Source organism: Astatotilapia calliptera, chromosome 8 (assembly GCF_900246225.1).
Source record: "Astatotilapia calliptera chromosome 8, fAstCal1.2, whole genome shotgun sequence".
Lineage (NCBI taxonomy): Eukaryota > Metazoa > Chordata > Actinopteri > Cichliformes > Cichlidae > Astatotilapia > Astatotilapia calliptera.
In genome coordinates, this window is record NC_039309.1 from 15360147 (window position 1) to 15382815 (window position 22669).

The window sequence follows — 22669 nt, forward strand, 5'->3', positions numbered from 1 at the left end:
CCAGATGGTCTATATATAGCTTTTAGGGCCTGGCCGCTGCATCAGGGCACACTACTAACTCAGCTGGACACGTGTGAGTTAGCTTTCTCTTGGTAAAAAGGAATTGTATAGCAACTTCTCTTTTATTTAAAAACAACAACAAGAATGAACAAACCTAAAATTGTCAGACCAGAGGAAAGGTAAGTGCTGCCAAACTCACTGAGCAATAAAGCATGTTTTTTTCCTAAATCTTTCATTATGAAAAGGTTTCAGGTTTGATTCCTAAGCAGTTTCTTGGTGTTTTAACAGCAAGCCAGCACATGCGCTGTGGTTTGACAGGAAGAAATACGTCACCATCAACTTCATGGTTCAGAAACCTAAAGATGTCCAAGTTGATATCCAGCCAGACAAACTGATTCTGTGGTGAGTTTTTAAAGACGTTCCCTCTCTTGAAGTCACATGTGATTCAGTTTAGAAAATGTCTAAAATGGTTTCTTTGACAACCCCATTGCCTCTCTGCAACAGCTGCAAAAACGAAACAGATGATGTGTACTACAACGAGCTGCACTTCTATGACAAAGTCCAGATCCACGTAAGCATCCGCATTATATTCTGTATTCTTCAATGTACAGAAAGCAGGCTGTTAAACGCTCCTTTAACTTGTCATCACTTGAAAGGACTCCAGAGAAAGGGTCTATGACCGCACCATCAATGTCTTGCTAAGGAAGATGAAACCTGATTGTGCTTGGCCTCGTCTTCAGAAAGATCCAGCTAAGGTAAGCACACGTGTTTGTGTCTGTGTCCTTAAACCGATCAGTATCAAGGTATTCTATTCTTCTCATCTGGTATTTACTCAGGTTCATAAAAATAGCATGGCTCATGTTAAGACTGTTTTTATGAGGCTGAAGAATTTTTTTTTTACCAATGATACTTCCTCACTATTCATTTACCAGTTTCAATCACAAACCCTAAGTTGAAAAAGTCTTAGCTCACTGTTTCCGTCTCATAAAAATGCATTATATAAGCAAAGAGAAGCTTTATATAAGTATTAATAGAGTGCCTGAGGATATTACAACTAACTAAGTAGGATGTTCTGTAATTCTTGCAACTTTACTTTTAGTAAATAATACCTAAAATGGTGCTGTTATGTCTTCATTCCACAGGCCAGTTGGATTTCAGTTGACTTTGATAACTGGAGGGACTGGGAGCACGAAGACGATGAGGGAAAGGAGGAATATGACCGTTATGTGGATGTGAGTGAATTCAGTCTTCTTAGTAATAAGATCAATCAAATTCCAATATTGCTTCTGATCCCAGTGCATGTAATATGCAATACCTTCCATTATTTTTTTGTTTAAATGGCTTTCCTTTTACAGATGATCCGAGAGATGGCTAACAGTGACAAAGGAGAAGCTCCAGATATGGGGGATCTTAGTGATGTAAGTGAAGTGTTCTCCATATAAGTGAGGAGTGTACAATGTAAAATTGGGAATTGCTTCTGCAATAGTCTATATTTAAGTATTCTACAATCAATGCCGACTGAAAATCTGTAACTTATATTGATTATTTTATTGCGGAGACTGACCATTCATCCATTTTTTTCCCTTTCAACAGTCTGACTGATACTTTATCCTCTCTGGTGAAGCCTGCTGTAAATGTATAACTCAGGATACTGAGGACAACAGTTTGTTTACTGAAAGCTGTATTATATGCTAAAAATGGATGTGCTATTGTCCAAAATGCTGTTTTTAAATGTATGATGATATTTTATGTGAGATTATTTATTGCTCTGTAATTGTTTACTGTACACCGGCATGTGATTGATAATAAAAGTTTTATTAAACACAAAATTGCATTATGTTGCTTGAGGTAATAACACTAGCTGAATGAACTGGGGGATATAGAACATGATTGTGTCGGTAACTCCAGAAGATGGCAGTAACGTTGCAGTAAATTTAAAAGTCTCAATCAGTAGCCCAAATTTAGTTTACACTCGTAGTAATGCACTAAAAACACAGCCTCGCTTTTTATACGTAGTCATATTAGTGACCTGTTGCCGGTTAACATAACTAGTTGTAAAAAAAAACGTTTCCAGCCTTTTGTTGAAATGCTGTCTAATTTGAAATTACCCAATTTCCTCTTAAATCGGTTCATTTCATCACTTTCAACGTTTGGTATGTTGTCTGCGTTCTACTGAGAATCATTTATAGCTGTATCAGATTTAAAAAATCATTGCATTCTGGTTTTATTTACATTTTACAATTCGGGTTGCAATTTATTCGATTTTATAGAGCACATCCTAAGGTTTTCTCTTCCTCCTGTTAAAAAAAGTGCACTTAAAAGATGATTAAATAATAGTGGCTTAATTAATCTTTTTCGCTTAAGTTAAAAAGTTATGAAGCGAAAGTCGAAGTCATTAAGTTTGGGCTATTATGGTACCCGTAGGCGTCAGCTGACAGCTGTAGGCTTCACCTCCCCGTGCTCGTGCTACCGGCTGGCGCAGTTTTCCTTTCAAAAACAGGACAAAATGGCTTTTCAGTGTCAGCGAGACTGCTATATGAAAGAGGTGCGAAGCTTTTAAAAGCATCCGAAAAGACCTCCCGGAAATTTATCAGCAGTTCGGTGCAGAAGTGATTAGCATGCCTGCTAACTGATGCACCTGCTAGCTACCTTTGTAACCAGAGCAAGGGCTGGCAACTGATTTATAGGTCGTTTATATATAGTCTACGAGTCGCACTTTTATCTTACATAACCTTAGATTTATTCAGTTTTACTTTGTTAGAGGTTGTAATTGTGTAATTTCCACACTCTATATTTCAGATCGTATCATTTTTCTCCTTTAAAACGCCGCTTAAAAGTAATAAATCACCTTAAATGCTATGCATTTAGAGAATTTAGGATACTGTCACCTTTTTTAAGTCTTCAGTCTTTGTACTTGCTGTCACATAAATTGTCCTTTACAAAGCCAGACCTTTATAAAGTCTTGTATGAGACTGAAATCTTGCACACACTTAAACAACTGCAGTCCTTTAAGAAGCATGTAATGTTTCTGGTTGTAAATTTTATATGACACGATTATTATCGTTATTTCTCTGGTCCCCTTCCAGTTTGTTACCTCTGTAGTCTCCTGCTGCCCGGCGGAACTAAAACAAGAAGTAAATGGAAAGAAAGAAACTATTAAAGGATTCCACATCAAGCTACAAGATACCATCTTGTTTCCTGAGGGAGGTGGCCAGGTAAGCATGTTCATTTTCTTTTTCTTTCAAGTTCTTACTCCATTATTTAAATGTGTACGTCACATGTTCCTTCATTGCAAATGTTTATGCAAATGCGAGACTGTACAATGTCACTTGCAAAATTTGCATGCTTTACGTTGTCCTCCTGCAGCCAGATGACCATGGATTCCTTGGAGATGTCCCAGTTTTGAGAGTGACAAGGCAGGGACCGGACGCCCTGCATTTTGTGGCCTCACCTCTGGAGGTGGGTCAGGAGGTTCAAGTGAAGGTAGACTGGGAAAGGAGATTTGATCATATGCAGCAGCACTCGGGTAATAATCACCACAGAGACAGGAAAAAACGCCATCGCGCATTTTGTTTTACCTGTTGCCTAAGCAGTAATTGTTTTCTTCTTGACTCTTAGGTCAGCATTTGATTACAGCTTTGGCAGACACAATGTTTGGATACAAGACCACATCCTGGTACTTTACCACTGCATATGTTCTTTTCCATGTAGCCACTAAGCCTTGTAGGATTACAGATTTTCTGGGTTTTTATCAGGGAACTGGGTCGTCAAAGAAGCACCATTGAGCTGGACACTCCCTGTGTGAAACCTGGCCAGCTTCAGGAACTGGAAGAATGTGTAAATGAGAAGATCAGAGCTCACATTCCTGTCATGGTTCAGCTTCTCTCTATAGATGACCCAGCTGTGGAGAAGGTACAGATATTGCACTTACTGGTTGTAAAAGAGACCTGTTGCCCTGTGTTAAGTGTATTACACAATATGTATTTGTACAAATCAGGTGAGAAGTCGAGGGCTGCCAGAGGACCACGCAGGACCCATTCGGATCATTGATATAGAGGGCATAGATGCCAACATGTGCTGTGGAACCCACGTCTCCAACCTCGGTCACTTACAGGTACAACATTGACACTTTCACAATTATATTTAGTGTTTGTGCCATTAACCGTTGTGTATCTAATTTCTTTGTATTCAAATTTAAGGTAATAAAGCTGCTGGGAACTGAGAAAGGAAAGAAAAACAAAACCAACCTAATTTTCCTGGCAGGAAAAAGGGTACTAAAGTATGCAGAGAAAAGCTACAACACAGAGCGTTCACTGGTGTCACTTCTAAAGTAAGTTCTAAATCTGAATAGTCAAAATTTAACTTTGAATCATTCAGAAATTTGAAGTGAAAACTCCTTTTGGTCATTTATCATCAGAACGGGACCAGATGAGCACGTTGAGGCAGTCGACAAGTTGCAGAAGTCTGTTAAGCTGCTACAGAAAGTAAGAACAGTTTCTTTCTAGATTACTGTTTGACAGATTTGGTAAAAAAAAAATGGTATGGTAATAATAAATTAATAATAGTAGAATTAGATTTTTTTTACAGGGTAAATATGCTTCAGCTTAAGATATTGCATATAAGGCTCCTCAACTACTACAAAACTGTCTTTGGCAGACTAACCTGGGCCTGCTTCGTGATATGGCGGTTCTCATTGCTCAGAGCTTTAAGAATGATCCTCACAAAGACTTCTTCACCTTCCACAAGTAAGAGGTTCTGCTTAGAGATATCATGGCACACTGCACTAACCAGTTAACCATTTAAAAAAAACCCTCAGAAATGATCCATTCTTTACAACCTGGTGACGTTTTGGCATCAAGGTGAGTATGTCAATAACAAAACGGTGTTCTTGTTCTTCTTGTAGAAAAGAGGGAGACAATGAGTTTATGAATATCATTGCCAATGAAATAAACACTGAGGTAAGATCACAATTTCACTGCTTTACTGCTAGGCATTACCACGTCAGTATATTTATTTTCAATCCCTACTCTGGTTATAGGAAACACTGGTTTTCCTGACTGTTGGAGAGGAAAAGGGACCTGGTTTGTTTCTGCTGGCTGGACCCAGTGAACTAGTCACTGAGATGGGACCACAGTAAGAGTTTTCATATTTATGTAGCTTCTACTGTTAAAATCTTAATGTAGGTTGGCACTATATCTGTGTGTTTACTTTCCAGAGTGTTAGAATTGCTCCAAGGGAAGGGAGCAGGGAAGAACGGGCGATTCCAAGGCAAAGCCAACAGCCTGGCACGGAGAGGAGAGGTGGAGGCTTTACTGAAGCAGCGCTGCAATCAACGCAGCTCACAGGAAGAATAAATTTTCATTAGAAAGAAACGTTTTATACTTCCAAAAGGGGAACATTAAGGTTGGCTTACATGGCTGTTTTATACACCCATAATCTGTGGTAATCACTAAATGATGTGTTGGGTTACACATCATGAGAAAGTGACCATTTTGTGAAAATGTATATAATTCAACTTCTGTACAACATGTGCTGTACATATTTCAATATTAAATGTAAAGTGCTGGCTTTATTCAGTCAAAATCCAAATTTTTGAACAATTTATTTTTTTAATCCCATCTTTTATCCAGGAAGGAAATCTCAGAAAGTTGTTTCTGTCTTTGTGGTTGTAGCATTTTCAGTGGGAGAAACGTTTCATCACTTGTTCAAGTGACTTCCAGCTGGACAATTGTCAAAGCTTGGAAGGTACCTAAAGAATGCTCCAGGCGATCCAGGAGGGGAAAAAAGAACAACTGCTGCCTTAGTAAAATCTGTAGTGAGTCCTCAAGTGTGAGGAGTATCAGAACATCTAAGACACATTTTCTCAAAACACAGCATCTCTGTGGCTTTTAAAACCCAAAACACACTACGCCGTAAGGATCAGGTCTCCATTGCGAGATGAGAAAGATGGAATTTTCCACATTGCAATTTTGCAATTTTTGAGCAGTCAAGTAATACAAATACACTTTAAGAAACTTTGAGCTATTAATTGTGATCCCATTTATATATAATATCCACAAATATGGAAACATTTTAATAAAAAGGAATATTCTGTTTAATAAAAGTAATCCCTAAATATCACCCAAACTGGGCTAATGGGAAACACCTTTTCCATATAGTGTCTTAAACAAAACCCTTTCAAAACTAGACTGTAATGGACTGTATTGTCACAGTTCGGTGGTGTAGAAAATGTGTTCATATGTTGAAATAGTGCAAATGTGCAAGCTCCCCTTCCCATTTGTTGAAAAAAACTAAAGTTAAAAAAAGGTACAAGTTGAGATAATCTGGCAGTATCTGTGTGGAGTTCGTTGCTCCTGGTGGTCCTTATTGCTAACTTAAGGGTTTCACGATCTTCATTGAGATGTAGTTCTGTAAAATGCAAGAAAGAACAATCAATCACACATTCACAAGTTTCCTATAAGTACAAAGATGATAAGACTGAACAATTTTATAATATGAGAAAACTTTGTTGTCCAGTGGTTCGCTTTTGTCTGTCCTTACCGGTAAAGAATACAACAGGATGGCGATGAAGAGGACCACTATGATGAGGATGATAAGTCCAATAAAGACCCACTTGAACCTTCTCCACACAATGAACTTCATGGTCTTACATGGGTTGGTGAACCAGAAGAAGGATGTTTCTGGGCGACTAGTAGTTGACAGAAAATGTATTTAGTAGACATCATAGCCTGTATACCTTTCAAAATTCAGCCCAGCTAATCTTGTAAAGCAGGCTCTTACTTTGGAAGGTCCAGTTTTGGATTCATGTTGGGTTCATCCCGACCTTTTCCTGCAGGTCGCTCGTCTGCATCCACTTCACTCACAATCTCCAGTGTCATCTCCACTTTGCCCTGAAAACCCAACACAAACAGAGTGACAAGACGACAAGGACCTGTGATATTTTTGGAATACTTCAACTAAATTAAGACCAATTTGTCTGACAATGTTCTGCAAGTAACACATTTCCAATTTAGGAATTTAGGACTAGTCAATAGAAAATAAAGTAGAAGTATAATGGTGTTGTCCAAAGCTCTTAATCTTTTCTCTTCATGGCACTTTGGGAATATTGTATTTTAACTCTACATTTCCAAATGTCTTGTGGTTCCATCTTATCAAATGAAAACTGAAGTTTCTATTCATACTTACACCCAGGACCTTCTTCCCATCTTGTTCAATAGAGCAAGGCCACCAGCCTCTGACTGACTGCTGAGCAAACAGAGACTTGTTCTGCTCTGCCTTGTGTGGACCTATTTCCACATTATCCATCATATCCAGAGAGCATTTCTCTGGGGTCTTCGCAGGAGCAACCAGGTTACGCAAATCCAGCTCCACAGTACCTGGGATCACAGCACATTGTACTCAGGTTTTATAAAGGTTAGGCATAGACACACAGGTTGGACTTGAAAGTTTCTTACCTAGGTAATCATCCAGTGAGAATTTGTCATTATCCCAAATCTGAACAATCAGTTTGGGAGGAATCCGGAACTCTGTTTTATCAAGACTCCAAAAGTGTTCCTGTTATAAAAAAGAAGAAGAAGAAGACATTCAAACATGCTTTAACTTAATTCCAACAATACCTGTGTTATTTTTTTAAAATGGTATTAAAATAATCTTTGATCTACAGTATGATAAACCAACTGGCAACAAGCCTCACCTTCTTGGATACAAGGCAGAGTTGTTCAGCTGGCAGGTAGTCAAGCCCAAAGACGAATCGCCAGTTAAAGTTACCATCGCCATCCAGAGACCTGTAGTGGACATCGGTCTTCTGCTTGTCCTCCTCCATTCCTGGCATCCAGCTAGCACATAAACAACAAGCATGAATAATCATTGGCCTTTAACAGTAACCCTCTAACACAAAGTGCTGCTACCTCCTAAAGGAAGATTTTGGAGAAAGTAAACAACAATAGATTTGGACAAACAAGGGCTTTGATGCAGAATTAACACACCCTTTAACATAGATGTCGCTCATGCGCTCTCCAGTGATACTGGTCTCATCCAGAGTCACATCTGTGGTGTTCCAGATGACAGCACGCAGGAAATACCTGAATATTTGAACACAGTCATTGTTAGCTCTCAGTGACATCCGCAGCGATGAAGTACTGAAGAGAAACACAGCACTTACTTCTTTGGTTTGCGTGGTGTGATGTCAAAGGGAGGCTCGGGGAGGCCTAAGCTTTTGGGAAAAACATCCACCCACATCTGAAGTTGTCCCTAAACCAATGCAATATATACATTTTACAAAAATAACTGAGCCTGAGTCATTGCAGCCAGAAACAGGTACAGTATGAGATGTCTAACCTGAGAGAGGTTGGGCTGAAAGGTGCTGTAAAGCGTCCTAGTTTCCACATGTTCAGGGACGAGACCCTGTGTTCTGAGCACGTGCAGACAGAGGCGTTCATAAGGTGGACCCAAGTGCTGATGAATTTCCTTGTTGCTCTCTTAATGTATTAAAAGAAATCGATCACTAGATTGGTATTAAAACAATCTGGTGTTATAGGGGCAAAACAGTTCAGTCACAACAATATTGTATTGTTGTTGCGACCTATGCATCTACTAATCAGAAGGTTGGTGGTTCGATGCCTGCCGTTGCATGGCAAAGTATTCTTGGGCAAGATGATGAACCCCAATTTCCTCCCAGTACATTCATCGGAGTGTGAAAGTTCGATATAAAGCCCTTAAATGTAGAATAAAGTGCTTGTGTGAATGTGTATGTGATTGGATGAATGAGACATACTGTACAAAGCACTTTGGTAGCTGACTAATGTGCTGTATGATGATCAGTCATTTATCATTTAAACAGTAAGAGATTCAAATGAACTGATTCATCTTCTTGAAATCTGAAAGTTGGAGACACATCTGAATTTCAAAATAATTCTGCTGTTTTAGCTGCATTCAAATAAATTTTGTTCAATTAATAAAACATATACGGTAGTATTAGATGTTTTAGGGAATTAAACTATAACAATATGTAGCAATGTGAAATGTGCTAAAGACAAAACGTACTGTTAATCTTTGCCAAACAATGAGGGCATGTAGACGGGCATAATAGGGCTTAATTGTTGCTCATTTTTCAACACAAAACATCTAAATCACTCATTTATACTATTATACTTCTAACCCCTTACCAAACTGAGCCAGTGTGTATTCTTTTCCATTGAAGGTGAGTGAATTTCCATTATCTTCCGTCCTGGGCTTGGAAAGTCCTTTAAGACGAGCCAGATTCTCAAGAATCTGAGATGGCTTCAGCTGGTCCCGCCACTGGTTGATGCCAGAACTAGATGACAGGACAGTTGGAATTAATATTTCCTCAGCTCTGACTCCATGTTTTCCAAAAAATATTAAAAGGTTTCCCATCTGCTTCCTTACATGCAGTAGCTTTGAGGCAAGCCGCAGTATGAATTATATCGAGACAGGAAGCGGTTCTCCAGGTCGATCACTGTCTCGCCGACCTTCTCGTCACGAGTAAGCAGATCATAGTCATAAACAGAGATCTTCAGGTCCTTGTCCTGGGGCAGGAAACACGTCATCTCAAACATCCTAAACAACAAAAAGGACAGTTATAGAAGTCTTAAGATGTAATAAATTTTCTATTTATACCTGTTTGAATCCATTGACACATAAGGTTTACCTTCCAAACACAGGGTTGAGGGTGTTGGGTAGGTAGTGGTCTCTGTCATCGATCGTGTTTTTTCCCAGTGATATCTTTATGTATGGATCGCACTGAGCAGAAAAGACAAGAAATGGTACTGACCGTACTATGTTTGACAAGATTTGTATTACTGTAGGTAATGCAGATTAACACTCACACTGCCATTATTGTCTTTGGGCTGGAGGTCCATGCCCCGAACCACATAAATCCTAACCAGACACTCCTGAGGTCCGCTATCTGGGAGTTCTCTGAACTGACGCGGTGGAGGAGCTACACCTGGGTCATCTGGCAAGGGGTACACTTTGAACGAACCCTGCAGGTACAAGAGTAAACCCCACACTCAAACAAAGAAATCAAGTTCACTGTAGTCCCCCCGTTGTAGTTAATTAACGTTTTTCTCTATCTCCAAATATTATTGTTCTAAATGATGTTAGACAACCTTAAACTCTCCAACCACAGTGGGATCATCATCGCCATTGTCGTTCTTGCCTTGCTGGAGTTTGAAGGTGTCGCAGAAATCAGTAAGCCCTTTGAATTCTGGGACATCTTCCAGTTCGCAGTCATAGATCTGAAAATGAACAACACTCACATTCAAGTTGTCTGTAACAACCAAAGAGGAGCGTACGTACTATTTGAAATACATAGACCAAGATGAATGATTAGTTTATGAGTGTTGTGTGAGGAAATGGAGCTGGCTTACTTTGAGGGTATCGTATCCTTTCTTGAGGTAAGGACCACATTTCTCCTGGTCTCCTAGCGAGACGTAGAATTTACTCCACCAATCAACTGTCTCTTTTTCCTAAAGATGGAATTGTCCTGCATTTTAATCTCACTGCATTTGGGAAAAGAAGTTGATTTGTCTGCTATTAAATCTTATTTCATCAACTACTAATAAGTCTTACCTTCTCAGCAACCTTTGGCGATTGAAGATGCACCAAAAACAAAAATAAAAACAAGTCAAAAATATTTATAACAGTAACAAAAAAAGTAAGAAGACAAACATTAAATGGAACAAAACTGAAAAGATAGCAGAAAATCGAAATGCAAAGAAGTTGATAAAGTGCTTTCAGCCACAGTTTGATGACTGACAGTGATTCTGTGAAAGGGTGTAGCAACAACAATGAGCTTTTAACACAGCAGACATTTTGACATATCAAACTGAGATCTAAATGATTCATTTCATTTAGTGTATACCTTAATATTCGACATTGCTGTTTTAATATCTTGTGTTAACTTACTGAATCAATATTGATTTTATTTTTCATATATGCCCTTCATGCTATGCCAGTTTAAAATGTCTGCTGTGAAAAGGGTGCTAATAGCAGGTAGCGTGGCTCTGGTGGTGAGGCCCATTGCCTGCCATGACTGACATCTGTTTTTAAATAAATCAAAGGACTAAATTTTCACGTCATTCATAGATTTCATTTTTCACTAAGTTTCTTTTGTGGTCAGAACAACAATTTATTTATTGGTCAACTAAAAAAAAGACATTTTGGGAAATACAGTATTGTCTAAATGTCTTGAGCCACCCCTCATTTCTGCATATTTTACTTCCAAGGATAATTGTCTGGAATACAAAACAAAACTAGGTGCAATGCCTCTTCTAGTATCCGAAGCCTCATTAGAAATGGTCTCGATGTAAGGATGGCTGTCAAGAAGCCATTCTTAAGGAAGGGAAACAGGGAGAAAACATTTGGTTCAAATCTTTGTCACCACAAACAAGAGAGAGGTACAACAGTGGCTGTCTACAGCCATCTGTAAAACATGGTTTGGAGCTGCATTTAAGCCAGTCAGGTTGAGCATCCTGTCAAAACTGATGGAATTATAAATGCAGAAATATAGCTTCTGATTTTGCTCCCATATAAAATAGCATGTGGAAAGCACTGAATCAGCAACAGCCTCATATATGAATGAGAGGTGGCTTTTGCACAATACTGTACCTTTATTTTCTTGAGTCACACGATTTAGATGCAAACAATCATTATGATTCCACACACGTCTATGTGCTAAATTTGAGTCTACTGCCACCACCCAGTTATCTCTGCATAAAGACTGCTGTTGTTAGTAGTATTTTTTTACAGATTTAATACTGGCTACTGTTTGAACTGTTGAATGAATTAATAATAGCACTTAGACTGTACCCACGGACAATCCCAGACTAGCTTTTTCTACCTAATTTGAGTCTGAACTTGAGTACTAGCAGTAGCATCACATTTAGCATTTAGAGCAGTTTCATTTTTAAACTCCATGCAGGAAAATATAGGAAAAATAAGGGTATTTCCCAAAGTATCAAACTTTCTTTAAGTAGGAAACTTGTAGGCATGTTCTTTTTGAGGTTTCAGTAGCAGCACTAGCTTCTAAGTTTAGATGCCTGAACATCTATGCTACAATCGATGCTACAATAACAATGTGCTCAATAAAATATGCCAGATAAGACTGCAGTTACTGTGGCAACTCCCCTGTAGATTCATGGCTTTGTGATAGGATTTTTGTTCAGCTTTCTTTAGCTCTGTGATTGTCAGCCATTCAGCATCATTGGAGCCCCGCCTTATGAATTAGAAAGCCATAATAAGTAACCATACATACAAAATGGGAGGTAGGGGATGCCATTTTGTCGACAGCAGCTGACATGCTGTACATAAACTGTAAGCCAGAGTAATCAGAGTAAGTTTGTCAGATTTGACTTGATAGTCAAATTCTGCTCTTAGGTGAACAGAGGAAACGTCTGAGTGTTAGGAAAGGTGGTGGGGCGTACCTGAGCTTCTAGCAGTGGCCTTGTCTCCTCCATGGTGATAGAGACATGTTTGTGAGGCGACGCCATCATCAGAGCCACTGTTAACATTGAGCAGTTACTTTTATCTCTGTGCATAAACTGTATCAGAGTTTGTACCTAGCGTTTCTCTATTAACATACTACAGGCTGTATAAACAACCCTAATTCAAAAAAGATGGGATGCCGGGAATAAAAAAGGATAAATAAAGATTCAGAAATCTCATAAGCCCAATAAAACATATCAAATGGTATAATTTAAGAAAGAAAATTAGTTCCTTTTGAATTTGGTGGCAGCACTGTTCACCACTGTATAGCATCCCATCTTCTTTTAACAAACAGATTGTAAACATCTGGGAACTAAGGAGACCAGTTGCTGAACTTTTGGGAGGGGAATGTGGTCCCACTCTTGTCTGATGTTAGATTCTAGTTGATCAACAGTTCTCAATCTTCTGTGTGGAATTTTTCATTTCATGATGTGTCAAATGTTTTTAACGTCTGGACTGCAGGCAGGCCACATCCAGACCCCAGATTCTTCTCCTAGGAATCCATGCTGTTGTTATAGCTGCAGAAAATTGCTGCCATCAAAAGTAATTTTTTTTCTGATAAACACTTGATAAGTTTTCTATTTTCTGTTGTGATGAGATTTTGAAATCATCACATTATTTTTCTATTACATGGTTGCACAGTGTCCCAGCTTAAGTGCCTTAAACTTAAATTCCTTCTAATGGCCGTAGGGACCAATTCTTCTGGTCGCAAAGCAAAAGTTAACTGCTAGTTTTTCAACATGACGTTCATTGCAGGTTGCTGCAGTCTATGATCTGCTCTTACTTTTAGATGACATTGCTCCTTCGGCGGTGATGACATATGGATCACATCTGAACTGCTCCAAAGAACTGATAGTGCACTGGCCTACCACGGGCTTCCTGCCAAATGGACGGTGGTCTATTACCTTCAGCACAATTGGAGGCGTGTACATCTCTTCCTTCGGAAGAAGCTGGATGGAGAGTAATGAGGAAATGGAATAAATAATCAGGGTTTAAATCAATAATAAATAATAATTGAATATTAAGTTGAATGATTCGGGTGTTGGTGTTTTTTTAGACTTTTTCAGAGCAAGAGTAAAGTTTCCTTTTTTTGACAAAGCGTATAGTTGGTGCTTGATCGGTGACCTCCCTTAGTTACACTGCAAGAGGTCTAGGCTGCTACGGGCTACCCATGATGCACTGGTTTTCTTCTTCACTCACTGAGTGTTTATACACAACTCTGCATTTAATCATTATTTACTTTTAATCTCTGGCTCTCTGCCATAGTATGTCTTTGTTTTGTCTTCCTCACCTCACCCACGACACATAATAGCAGATGTGCCTGGTTCTGCCCCAGGTTTCTTCCTGTTAAAAGGGAGTTTTCCCTCTCACGGTTGGAAAAGTGCTTACTAATAGCGGGTCTTCTTATCGTTGGGGTTTTCTCTGTTTTTTCTATTTTATTGTAGGGTCTTTACATTAAAATATAAAGTGTTTTGAAGAAACTGTTGTGCTTTTGGGCTATATAAACAAAACTAAACTGAAATGAATCGAAAAAAGTTTCAAAATTAAAAGTTAATTTAGTTAAATTATTCTTTCTTTCAGACACTTATTTTCCTAATTCTTATGCATAACATAGAGCTTGTGTAGTACTGCCATTACCACTTTGATGAAGAGGACAGAGCTCGGGAAGTTTGGATTCTTCTTCATGTTCTTGATGACGGCCGACTCTACCCTCTGCCCCCCACATTCCACCACGAGGCTGGGTGACGATATTGCTGCCAGTTGGTATGGCTTCATTTTCCTCAGGCCCCATGCAAGAATCTGAAATCAATTATAGATTGGGGAGTTTTAATGAGGTCAAATTCCATGCGTGTCCATCACTTTAGAAGGGAAAGTTATATATAAAGCTGTATTTTACCTCCACAGCAGTCAGCTGCACCACAGGCCGAATGCCCTGAGGTACCATGTAGATGTTCTCTCTCTTTGGGGGAACTAGTGGAAGATCTGAGTCTCCTGACTACAGAGACAGAGGCATTCATTAGGCTTTATTTTTTTCTTGTTATTTTTCCTACAAGATTACACTTGGTTCCATGGGAGTTATAAAGGAATGACGAAAACAACATTACACCTTACATTTCATATAAGAAATGTCAACAGTAATCACCAAAACTACATGGACATGATAAAAGGAGACGAAAAGATGAAAACATTGTTTAAGTTAAGGATTTATTACTCAGTATGTATGTATGACAGACTGCGTGCGACGGAGGTAACACAGTTTTGAGGACGTCTCACAGACCTGAAGGCCCAGAGAACAATTTTTAAACAATGCTATAAAACAGACTATTGTCCACTACTTTCTTTTCAAACCTTGTTTTTAAGAATGAGTTCAGCAGCCACAAGAGCCTCCCCGGCCACCTTCCCCTTCTGGATGATGGGATGCCACAACAGTTTTGGTGTCTGATCCATAGCAGAATTCAGTTTTACTATTGGGGTGCAAATACTGCGGCCCAGCATTTCGTCCTTCCCCTGAAACAGAAACTTCCAAGATTACCATGCATATTCTGATATGTGTGCATAATTAAATAAACATGAGTTTTACAGAGGATGTTGTAAGAGTAACAGATGAATGATGTATATTGCTTTAAAGACAATTAAAACTGTGTAAAGGAAGATGTCAAATGTTTTTTCTTATAATTTAAGCTGGAAAAGTAAAAAGTTTCACTGAAGTCAACTTCAGTGTGATTTCAAAATACAGTTTTACTGTAAGTATCTGCACAAAATCATCAATCAGGGATCTTACAACACTGTAAGCACTGAACAAACAGATTCATTGTGCAGAAGACTTCTCTATATACGCTCTATATCCCTCAGCGTACCACTTGGTCACTATCGTAGAACTCCAGGACAACATTGGGAGGGCGGTAAGCAATCTTCTGGGGGTCTCCGTAAATCTCTACATCATTAAAAATCAGAGTCTGGTCCCAGGTTGGGTTCAGAGTTGCTCTTAGCTTCTCTGTTGTCTTACTGACATGCAGGAAGGAGACATGTGCATATGGATCTGTGGTGGGGAAAAAAAGTAGTTTTACCATTTTATTTAACAAAGGGCTTTTGCAGTGATACTTATTTAAGTTCAAATCTAAATCCACTCGAAGTCTTAGGTTTTATATGCATTAAATTTCATTCTTGATTTAATCTTACCAGAGAAACTATCTTTGTCCATGGAGGTCATGTTGCGTGCCTGATGGACGTAGACACGGAGATGGTACATATATGACCCTAAAGAGGAACACAACATGAATGAAGCGGACAGTCAAAAATCCTTCTATGCAAATGCGAAATGCATTCATATGTTCACTTGTATGTGCATCACTCACTGTCAAAGGAGCAGGACACAGTAGGCGTGTTGGCACCAAATAGCTTGGTAGCGTCACCCTTGGAATCTTTCTCGTTCTCCTCTGTGTCAATACCCTCCCAAGAAAACCAGAGAGTTATTACACATTCATATTTCACACGCTCCCAGGAACAAAGAAAACACACACACACATGACAGCTCTGTAGATGGGGTTAATTCATAAGCAAATATTTGGTGACTCAGCAAGATCAGGTTGACTTCCAGCTTTGTATAACATCCCATCCTCTCTGGCTTATTCTCGCACTATTACTACTATGCCATTTTCTCATTCTCACCAATGCTCCCTCCAGCTGGAAGATGGCAGCTGCTCCGAGGCGACTTTCCGGTGCCATTTTTCTCCTCCAGCGCCTTCGCCGAAACGTATCTGATGACCTCTCATTTCTGTGGAATTTCCAGCCAATCAGAGAAGAGAATTCCCAGCCCTCAGGGTTGCCTTGATCCCGTCTCTGCGTGCAAAAAGGGACTTGTAGTTAACAGGTAGAAACATTTGTTCTACCTGGATCTAAGAACTAAATTGAGCATAGCATTAGTTCAGGCAGGCCACCAAGTCAAACACAGCCACAGCCCTGGCAAATTATCTCATGTATGTGTCAATACGCATGGAAGTTGCAACTGTATTTTACAAAATTAGAATCAATTATAAAAGAAATGGCAAAGCAGTACATAGTCCTGCCCTACTGTGCAGTGCTGACCTCCACAGCTGTTCCTCCGGGGACTTTACTCCTCTTGCGGGGTCGAATCAGCCTTCTTCTGCGGTGAACGTGGTACATCTTCTCTGCAGGAACCCAGGACCGAGGCTTGTCATCTGGAGGAATGGTGACTCCATATTCCCAGCCTTTAAACACCAAAAATGTCCTTAGTTATATGGTTTAAATTTTTTTTTAAATTATGCTGTGAGGTGAGTGTCTGCACCTTGATCATCCACAGCTCTGTTGATATCCACAGTCCACTCATCCTCCCAGTTCCAACCTGGGGGACAATCAAACTCTGTAGGGTTGCGACTTTTCTCTCCATTCTGCACAACCAAAAAGAGTCACTTAGTGGTATATATATGCTTATAAATGTATCTATATTAAGAGTGTGGGATTATTATCTATTCCAGGCATTTGGGTGAGTCAGCAGTTAACGTGTATGGTTACATTAATGCCTCGATATTTGTTTATCAAGAAGAAAAGAAAACTGTGTTCTCACCACATCAGTGAAGGGTTCAGAAGCAGCCTTCCAGTCTCCACCTGGGAAGCGGGTCTCATTCTGGAAAACCTCATCCATGAATTCAGTGTGTCCTGCATCAGCTTCTGTTAGCAGACTGAATATGAAATAAGACTAAATATGAAAAGAGAATTCAACAATGAGAATATCTACCGTTGCAAACGTCAGTATCAAAAACACAAAACACGCGGCAACATCAGTGCACTGTAGCGTGTGTGCATGTGGTGTGAAACACAAGGAAGCCTTTACATAGTTTGTCAAGCAGTGTTTACATGTTGGGAGTTTCCTAACCGATAAGTTAGCCTAACAAACCCTGTGCTCATCTTACTGAAAGTATGTGCTCCATATTATTACTGTTAGACTCACGTCTGACACCCTCCATCAAACAATGTTTGGGAGTTCTGTTTTTCCACTTTACTCTGCTTTTTTTGACAGCTAGAAGTTTGGGTATACAGTGAGAGGCAAAAATCGGCTGGTAACACTTGGAGTGCAGAATGAGTTCGCCTCTGAGTTTACAGATAGGTTAAAAAGATTACGTGAATGACTTCCGTCAGTTTGATACATTTCCATTAATTGACTGCTCTGTGGCATGAGGAGAATGTAAACATGAGAGAGTCCATGTGGCTTATTTCCTTCACACTGCACCACTCAGTGTTTACCAAGGTAAGGTAGTGGTGAAAACATCAAACAAATCCTGCTTAGATGACCAATTCCAATTACACTCACGCTTTCTCTGGATCAATGAACCACTCAGACTCCCACTCCCATCCTCTGGGTGGAATGAAGTACTCCTTTTTTAGCTTTAGTTTGCCGGTTACATCAGAAAACTTATGGCGCCCCACCAGTCCCGTAGTCCCCCACTTCCCGAACACCTGAGCCTGATTTTCGTACTGTAATACACAGGAAGACGGGCTTGGTTTTAGGAGCTGAGAACACTTGTAATAAGACACATGTATTACAATGTAATACTTGTGTGTGAATCCCAGGTATGTGTGGGAGAAACATACCAGTTCGGCAAACACACTGAAGCTTCCCTCGGAGTATGAGCTGAACTTTTTCTCATGTGCAGACAGACCCAGCCACATGTTAACTCTAATCTGAACTGGCACCTTTAAGCCCTTGTTCTTGTCCATGGGGTACTGTGGAGATGGAGAATAAAAAGCATAGAAAAGCAGCTGATTACTACATAACATTCAAACATTTCTTTTATTTATTTAATTTGTCTGTTTTTGACAGTTCATGTGTACCTGTAAATACACAGTCTGTGTCTTGCCGCAATGCTGCCCACAGGCCTGCTCACTGAATGTAGAGTAGAGGATCTGATGAGCTGGGATGCGACTGCAGGCCACTCTTTTCTCACCCCGTAGCATCCAGATGATCACATCAGGCATGCTGATCTGGGGCTGGACACAGTTAGAAAAACCATGTGAACTTATGCAGTGCTTATGGAAAGACTGTGTATCATGCCTTAGCACACAGATTTGTCCAATAATTAGGATGAATGTCTTGCATTCTTTTGACATGTTACTGCATCACGAGGCTTTTGCATGACACAGTGTATATAATCAATGCTGTACAGATTCCTACAAATACTATTTTTCCTACTAATGCAATTTTTTTTTAAATCAAAGAAGCATTTTTTCTGTGTTTATACCTCTTCAGCCAGCGTTTTGAGCTTTTCTACCCAGGACTCCAAATCGGACAAAGTGTCACGGATCTCTCCGGCCTCCTCTCTCATGCGTCTGGCTCCATCTTTGATGCTGGTCAAAGCCCTGTCTCGCAGCTTCTTGATTTGGATGTCCAGAGTTGTCAGGTTGGAGTGGCCCTCGAGCTCAGGTGTTGGGAAACTCAAGGAAAGCAGACACAATCTTACTCATTTCAGCGCGGCCAAAAAAGTTAAATAATTAAGCAGTTAACGCTTCATAACTGAAGCCGGTTCTTTCTCAGCCTACTATCATCTTATATACTCAAAATCCTCTCAAGCAAATATGTGGCATATCTCAACTGTTATGAATTGCTGTCAAATTAAGACAGTGTTTTATGTAAAATCCTTTTTCCCCCCCATTTTTACCTAATATATAAATCATGTACTCTCAATAGTTTGTGTACTTCATGTAGGAATCAGGCCGAGTAGTCATTATACACTGCATGTTTCTTAGGCAGTAGGTCACTCTAGAGTTAAAAAAGGACCATGATCTCTAAACAGTTGCTACACATTAGGGATATGACACAGAGAATTCATTCACAAATTAATCTAAGCTAGTGAGTCTAAAGGGAAACTTTTCAAGTGTATGTATCCATAAAATGTTACAATTTTTTTGAACAACCCTCCATGCTTATGTCTTATGACCAGTACTACCACATATCTAAGAGTGGCTATAGTAGAGGATAAATAAGACTTGAACTAAAAAATGCAATTCAAAACAGGTGAGATAAGTCACAGGTCCTTTGATAAATGGATTTTATACATATATATATATATATATATATATAGGGAGGGTGAAGGTAACGGTGGTCCCCGTGGTAATCGGAGCACTAGGTGCGGTGACTCCCAAGCTAGGCCAGTGGCTCCAGCAGATCCCGGGAACAACATCGGAGATCTCTGTCCAGAAGAGCACAGTCCTGGGAACAGCTAAGATACTGCGCAGGACCCTCAAGCTCCCAGGCCTCTGGTAGAGGACCCGAGCTTGAAGGATAAACCGCCTGCATGGGCGTGCTGGGTGTTTTTATATATATATATATATATATATATATATATATATATATATATATATATATTTATTTATTTATTTCTATTCAAGGGATCCATCCCGTGAATCACCAGGATGTACTTGTGCTTCATTTATTTGTATTTCTCACAACGTGCTCCATTTACCTTTCTAGGTCTTCAATCAGCTGATTGAGTAACTTCAGCCACACCTCAGCTAGCTGGTTGTCTGAGACTTTTGCCAAGATTGCCGTTTTAAATTCCTCCAAGTTTGATTGCTGCAACAACAAAACAGTGGTGAGGATTATGTTGGATTATGCTCCCACCTCACGGAGTTACAAACACATGTCAAACATTAGCAGAGCCGTTTCAAAGCAGGCTCTGTACAGGCCATGAATCCTAAACTCAACTGAAAGCATTCATTGCAGTATTACCAAGTGGTGAGTAATGTAGAGGATGATGTTGACGGAGTCCAGACGGTGGCTGATGTCCTCCCAGTATGAGGTAACCACAACCACTGGCTTAGTGTTTGCCCAGGGCAGGTAGTAATAATGATTACCTGGAGAAACATTACATGCCATTAAAAATCATGTGGTCATTCAGTGCTTGAGAACATCATGTATTCAGTGCAGATTTCACCACTCACCATCAAATATAGCACAACTATATTGTGTGGTGGAGGCCAGCGGTTTGCAGGTGGTGTCCAGTTTGTTGCCATAATTACCGATGCTGACCTCAAACTGGATTGGTTCTCCAGGTTCCTGAATCATTGAGGCGCTGTGGAAGACTGCACAGAGGCAGTATTTTCTCCTCCTCTGGTATTTCTGATTAAGGAGGAGACGCAGAACAGAGAAAGAGAGGTAGAAAGTTGTTGACTATAGGCTGTATATAAAAGATGGCCATAGCTTCTGGTCTTAAAAACTGAACCCAGCGCTAAAGGTGCCTTAAAAATGCATTCTTCCTAATGGAAAGCAGGGGGTGACTATTGGTTCCAAAAAGAAACCCAATTCTATGTCCATGAGAAGTCTCTGACCAAATTAGTCAGCCTTCCACACGATTCATTGGCTCATTAAACTTTTTTCTAAAGATCTTATGATTTCAATAACTAGCTTATAATCTTGTTGTTTATTTTCTAACTTATGGGCTCATTCAGAATAACATGGAAGATAAAGCAGGGTACGCCTTAAGCCAAGATTGACAAGTCACTCATATAAGGGTGATATCCAAATATGCATCCATCTTTTATATACAGTCTATGGTTTTGACCTATGAAAAAAGTAACAGGAAAAGTGAAAATTGAAACCAGCCACACGACAGCCAATACCTGTACCACCAGGACGTCATCACTGTGGATTTTGTCTACTGCTTTGTCTGCTTTCCCCTCTAGCTTAGTGGACAGCTCGACCAGAATCCTGCCTCTGTACGCCACGCCTTCTCCCTTTACAAGGACAACATAATGAAATCTTAAAAACCCAACAAAGGCGATTGAAGAAAAAGCATGAAAGAGAAATTCATAAGATAGCAGTTATCGTGTCTTCTCCACTACCTTGCCAAAATTGAGATCCTCATAGGGGTCTGGGAAGCCAGTGAACTCTCTGGGGCTGCCATACAAGTTGATATAACAGGGCCCAAACGCAGGCAGGAAGCCCACCTCAGACTCCCCTGAGTTACCTGGAGAGAGAAAATGGCAAAACAGTCAAGCTGATATAGTGAAGCAAAGTCAAGCTAAAGCGAAAGGTTTGATGCCACTAGGTGTTACTAGGTGACTATTGGAGGTGGCGGCTGGAGGCAGTGAATGGTGGGGCAAGCAGGTGCAGAGACTGTGACAGCAAAACATTCAATATGAAAACAGAGAAACGCACAGTTATATTGGCAACAGGGAACAAAGAAAGTTAGACATAATCAACATTGTAGCACGAGCGTCATGCGCTATGACCCATGCAACACAGAGCAAAAAGAGAAACCTTCATAAGACGCCGTTGCCCCATATTCTGGATGTTCCTCTATTCCAGGAGAAGAAAAGGACAAGTCGAGTACCATTTAGAAGGGAACACAATGAGGCACATTGGTATAATGCATTTTTCATACACTCATACAACAACATCTAGATATGTGAGATGAAGAAAAAATCAACTTCTCTGCTGACGTTTTAATTTAAAGCTAAAATGTTACGTCTTGGTCCTGTTTTCTGGGATAAAGTAGACATAAATAAATGATTACCTTCTATCTCTCCACCAGAGGAGGCTATGTTGGCCAGATTCAGGTACGTGGTGCCGATGGCATCATTTCCTGTCAAACGATCCCTGCAGTCACACATAATAACTTCAGGCCCAGTCCACACAAACATGCACACATAGACACATAGCCCGCACTCGTGCGATTAACTGTAAAATGACATGCAAATGTCACAGTGTATCTGCGGTGCTACGCTCTGCTTTGTCCACTACCACTATGAAGTAGGACATTGAACAATGGCTCACGTTTTATTGCTTTTTGTTGGAAGTTTTGGGATGTTTTCTGTTTTTTCTTCATTTTTTTCACAGTGGACTTTATGGCCCTCTCAGTATATTTTCAACACCTAACAGACTTTTTTCTAACCTTTTCCTCTGGCACTTTTTTTCTATCCAGCCTTCCTGGAGCCGAGTTATCTGACAGTTGCTTTTCTCAGAAACACACAATGATGACCCGAGAGTCAGTGCCAGCCGAGCATGTTATTCAGGGAAGGGTGTGGCTAGCACAGCATTATTCTCTTAAAGCTAGTATTAGGACAAGGATATGCACACACCTGCGTGCACACACACACTGACCACACTACACAAACTTTGTGCAATACTGTTTCAGCCAAAAGCAAGTGC

The 22669-nt window shown here is 40.0% G+C and overlaps 2 protein-coding genes across 7 annotated transcripts in view; one reads left to right on the forward strand and one right to left on the reverse strand.

The window, feature by feature from the left end:
- Positions 1 to 5589, forward strand: LOC113028551 (alanyl-tRNA editing protein Aarsd1-like). 3 transcript variants are annotated; one of them, XM_026178927.1, is made up of 17 exons: positions 7 to 179; positions 289 to 402; positions 505 to 571; positions 657 to 755; positions 1143 to 1232; positions 1356 to 1418; positions 3087 to 3215; positions 3367 to 3526; positions 3619 to 3676; positions 3756 to 3912; positions 3998 to 4114; positions 4200 to 4330; positions 4418 to 4484; positions 4657 to 4745; positions 4904 to 4958; positions 5039 to 5133; positions 5216 to 5589. In XM_026178927.1, the coding sequence occupies exons 1-17, from the start codon at positions 145 to 147 to the stop codon at positions 5352 to 5354; spliced, it is 1665 nt and encodes a 554-aa protein (XP_026034712.1). In that variant the 5' UTR covers positions 7 to 144; the 3' UTR covers positions 5355 to 5589. The 3 variants fall into 3 exon arrangements, with proteins under 3 accessions (XP_026034711.1, XP_026034712.1, XP_026034710.1); XM_026178925.1 differs by lacking the exons at positions 7 to 179; positions 289 to 402; positions 505 to 571; ... (1 more) ...; positions 1143 to 1232; positions 1356 to 1418 and adding an exon at positions 2406 to 2545; XM_026178926.1 differs by lacking the exons at positions 3087 to 3215; positions 3367 to 3526; positions 3619 to 3676; ... (6 more) ...; positions 5039 to 5133; positions 5216 to 5589 and adding an exon at positions 1594 to 1817 and having other exon boundaries at positions 1 to 179.
- The window catches only part of LOC113028550 (myoferlin-like), a 26843-nt gene continuing 9761 nt past the window's right edge, over positions 5588 to 22669 (reverse strand). The window contains exons 16-55 of one of the 4 annotated variants that reach the window (XM_026178921.1): positions 22035 to 22117; positions 21779 to 21817; positions 21361 to 21485; positions 21139 to 21252; positions 20461 to 20638; positions 20249 to 20373; positions 19983 to 20092; positions 18762 to 18954; positions 18355 to 18510; positions 18115 to 18246; positions 17834 to 17997; positions 17090 to 17204; positions 16811 to 16913; positions 16591 to 16733; positions 16174 to 16344; positions 15861 to 15954; positions 15685 to 15762; positions 15363 to 15544; positions 14854 to 15012; positions 14402 to 14500; positions 14143 to 14304; positions 13289 to 13454; positions 12444 to 12520; positions 12275 to 12331; positions 10591 to 10602; positions 10389 to 10487; positions 10128 to 10256; positions 9846 to 10001; positions 9668 to 9759; positions 9406 to 9576; positions 9165 to 9313; positions 8338 to 8477; positions 8162 to 8250; positions 7986 to 8081; positions 7694 to 7835; positions 7455 to 7554; positions 7186 to 7376; positions 6781 to 6890; positions 6541 to 6688; positions 5588 to 6408 (exon numbers count right to left, since the gene is read on the reverse strand). In XM_026178921.1, coding sequence (XP_026034706.1) covers positions 6370 to 6408; positions 6541 to 6688; positions 6781 to 6890; positions 7186 to 7376; positions 7455 to 7554; positions 7694 to 7835; positions 7986 to 8081; positions 8162 to 8250; positions 8338 to 8477; positions 9165 to 9313; positions 9406 to 9576; positions 9668 to 9759; positions 9846 to 10001; positions 10128 to 10256; positions 10389 to 10487; positions 10591 to 10602; positions 12275 to 12331; positions 12444 to 12520; positions 13289 to 13454; positions 14143 to 14304; positions 14402 to 14500; positions 14854 to 15012; positions 15363 to 15544; positions 15685 to 15762; positions 15861 to 15954; positions 16174 to 16344; positions 16591 to 16733; positions 16811 to 16913; positions 17090 to 17204; positions 17834 to 17997; positions 18115 to 18246; positions 18355 to 18510; positions 18762 to 18954; positions 19983 to 20092; positions 20249 to 20373; positions 20461 to 20638; positions 21139 to 21252; positions 21361 to 21485; positions 21779 to 21817; positions 22035 to 22117 — 4888 coding nt within the window. In that variant the 3' untranslated portion in view covers positions 5588 to 6369. The remainder of the gene's footprint in view (positions 6409 to 6540; positions 6689 to 6780; positions 6891 to 7185; positions 7377 to 7454; positions 7555 to 7693; positions 7836 to 7985; positions 8082 to 8161; positions 8251 to 8337; positions 8478 to 9164; positions 9314 to 9405; positions 9577 to 9667; positions 9760 to 9845; positions 10002 to 10127; positions 10257 to 10388; positions 10488 to 10590; positions 10603 to 12274; positions 12332 to 12443; positions 12521 to 13288; positions 13455 to 14142; positions 14305 to 14401; positions 14501 to 14853; positions 15013 to 15362; positions 15545 to 15684; positions 15763 to 15860; positions 15955 to 16173; positions 16345 to 16590; positions 16734 to 16810; positions 16914 to 17089; positions 17205 to 17833; positions 17998 to 18114; positions 18247 to 18354; positions 18511 to 18761; positions 18955 to 19982; positions 20093 to 20248; positions 20374 to 20460; positions 20639 to 21138; positions 21253 to 21360; positions 21486 to 21778; positions 21818 to 22034; positions 22118 to 22669) is intronic. The other 3 variants (XM_026178922.1, XM_026178923.1, XM_026178924.1) reach the window with 3 other exon arrangements.

Excerpts from the sequence above, each read along its gene's own strand:
- LOC113028551 (XM_026178927.1), top strand. The coding sequence starts at position 145 with ATGAACAAACCTAAAATTGTCAGACCAGAGGAAAG. Across the intron at positions 180-288 it reads ATTGTCAGACCAGAGGAAAG|CAAGCCAGCACATGCGCTGT; the intron begins GTAAGTGCTGCC and ends GTGTTTTAACAG. Across the intron at positions 3,527-3,618 it reads TCATATGCAGCAGCACTCGG|GTCAGCATTTGATTACAGCT; the intron begins GTAATAATCACC and ends CTTGACTCTTAG.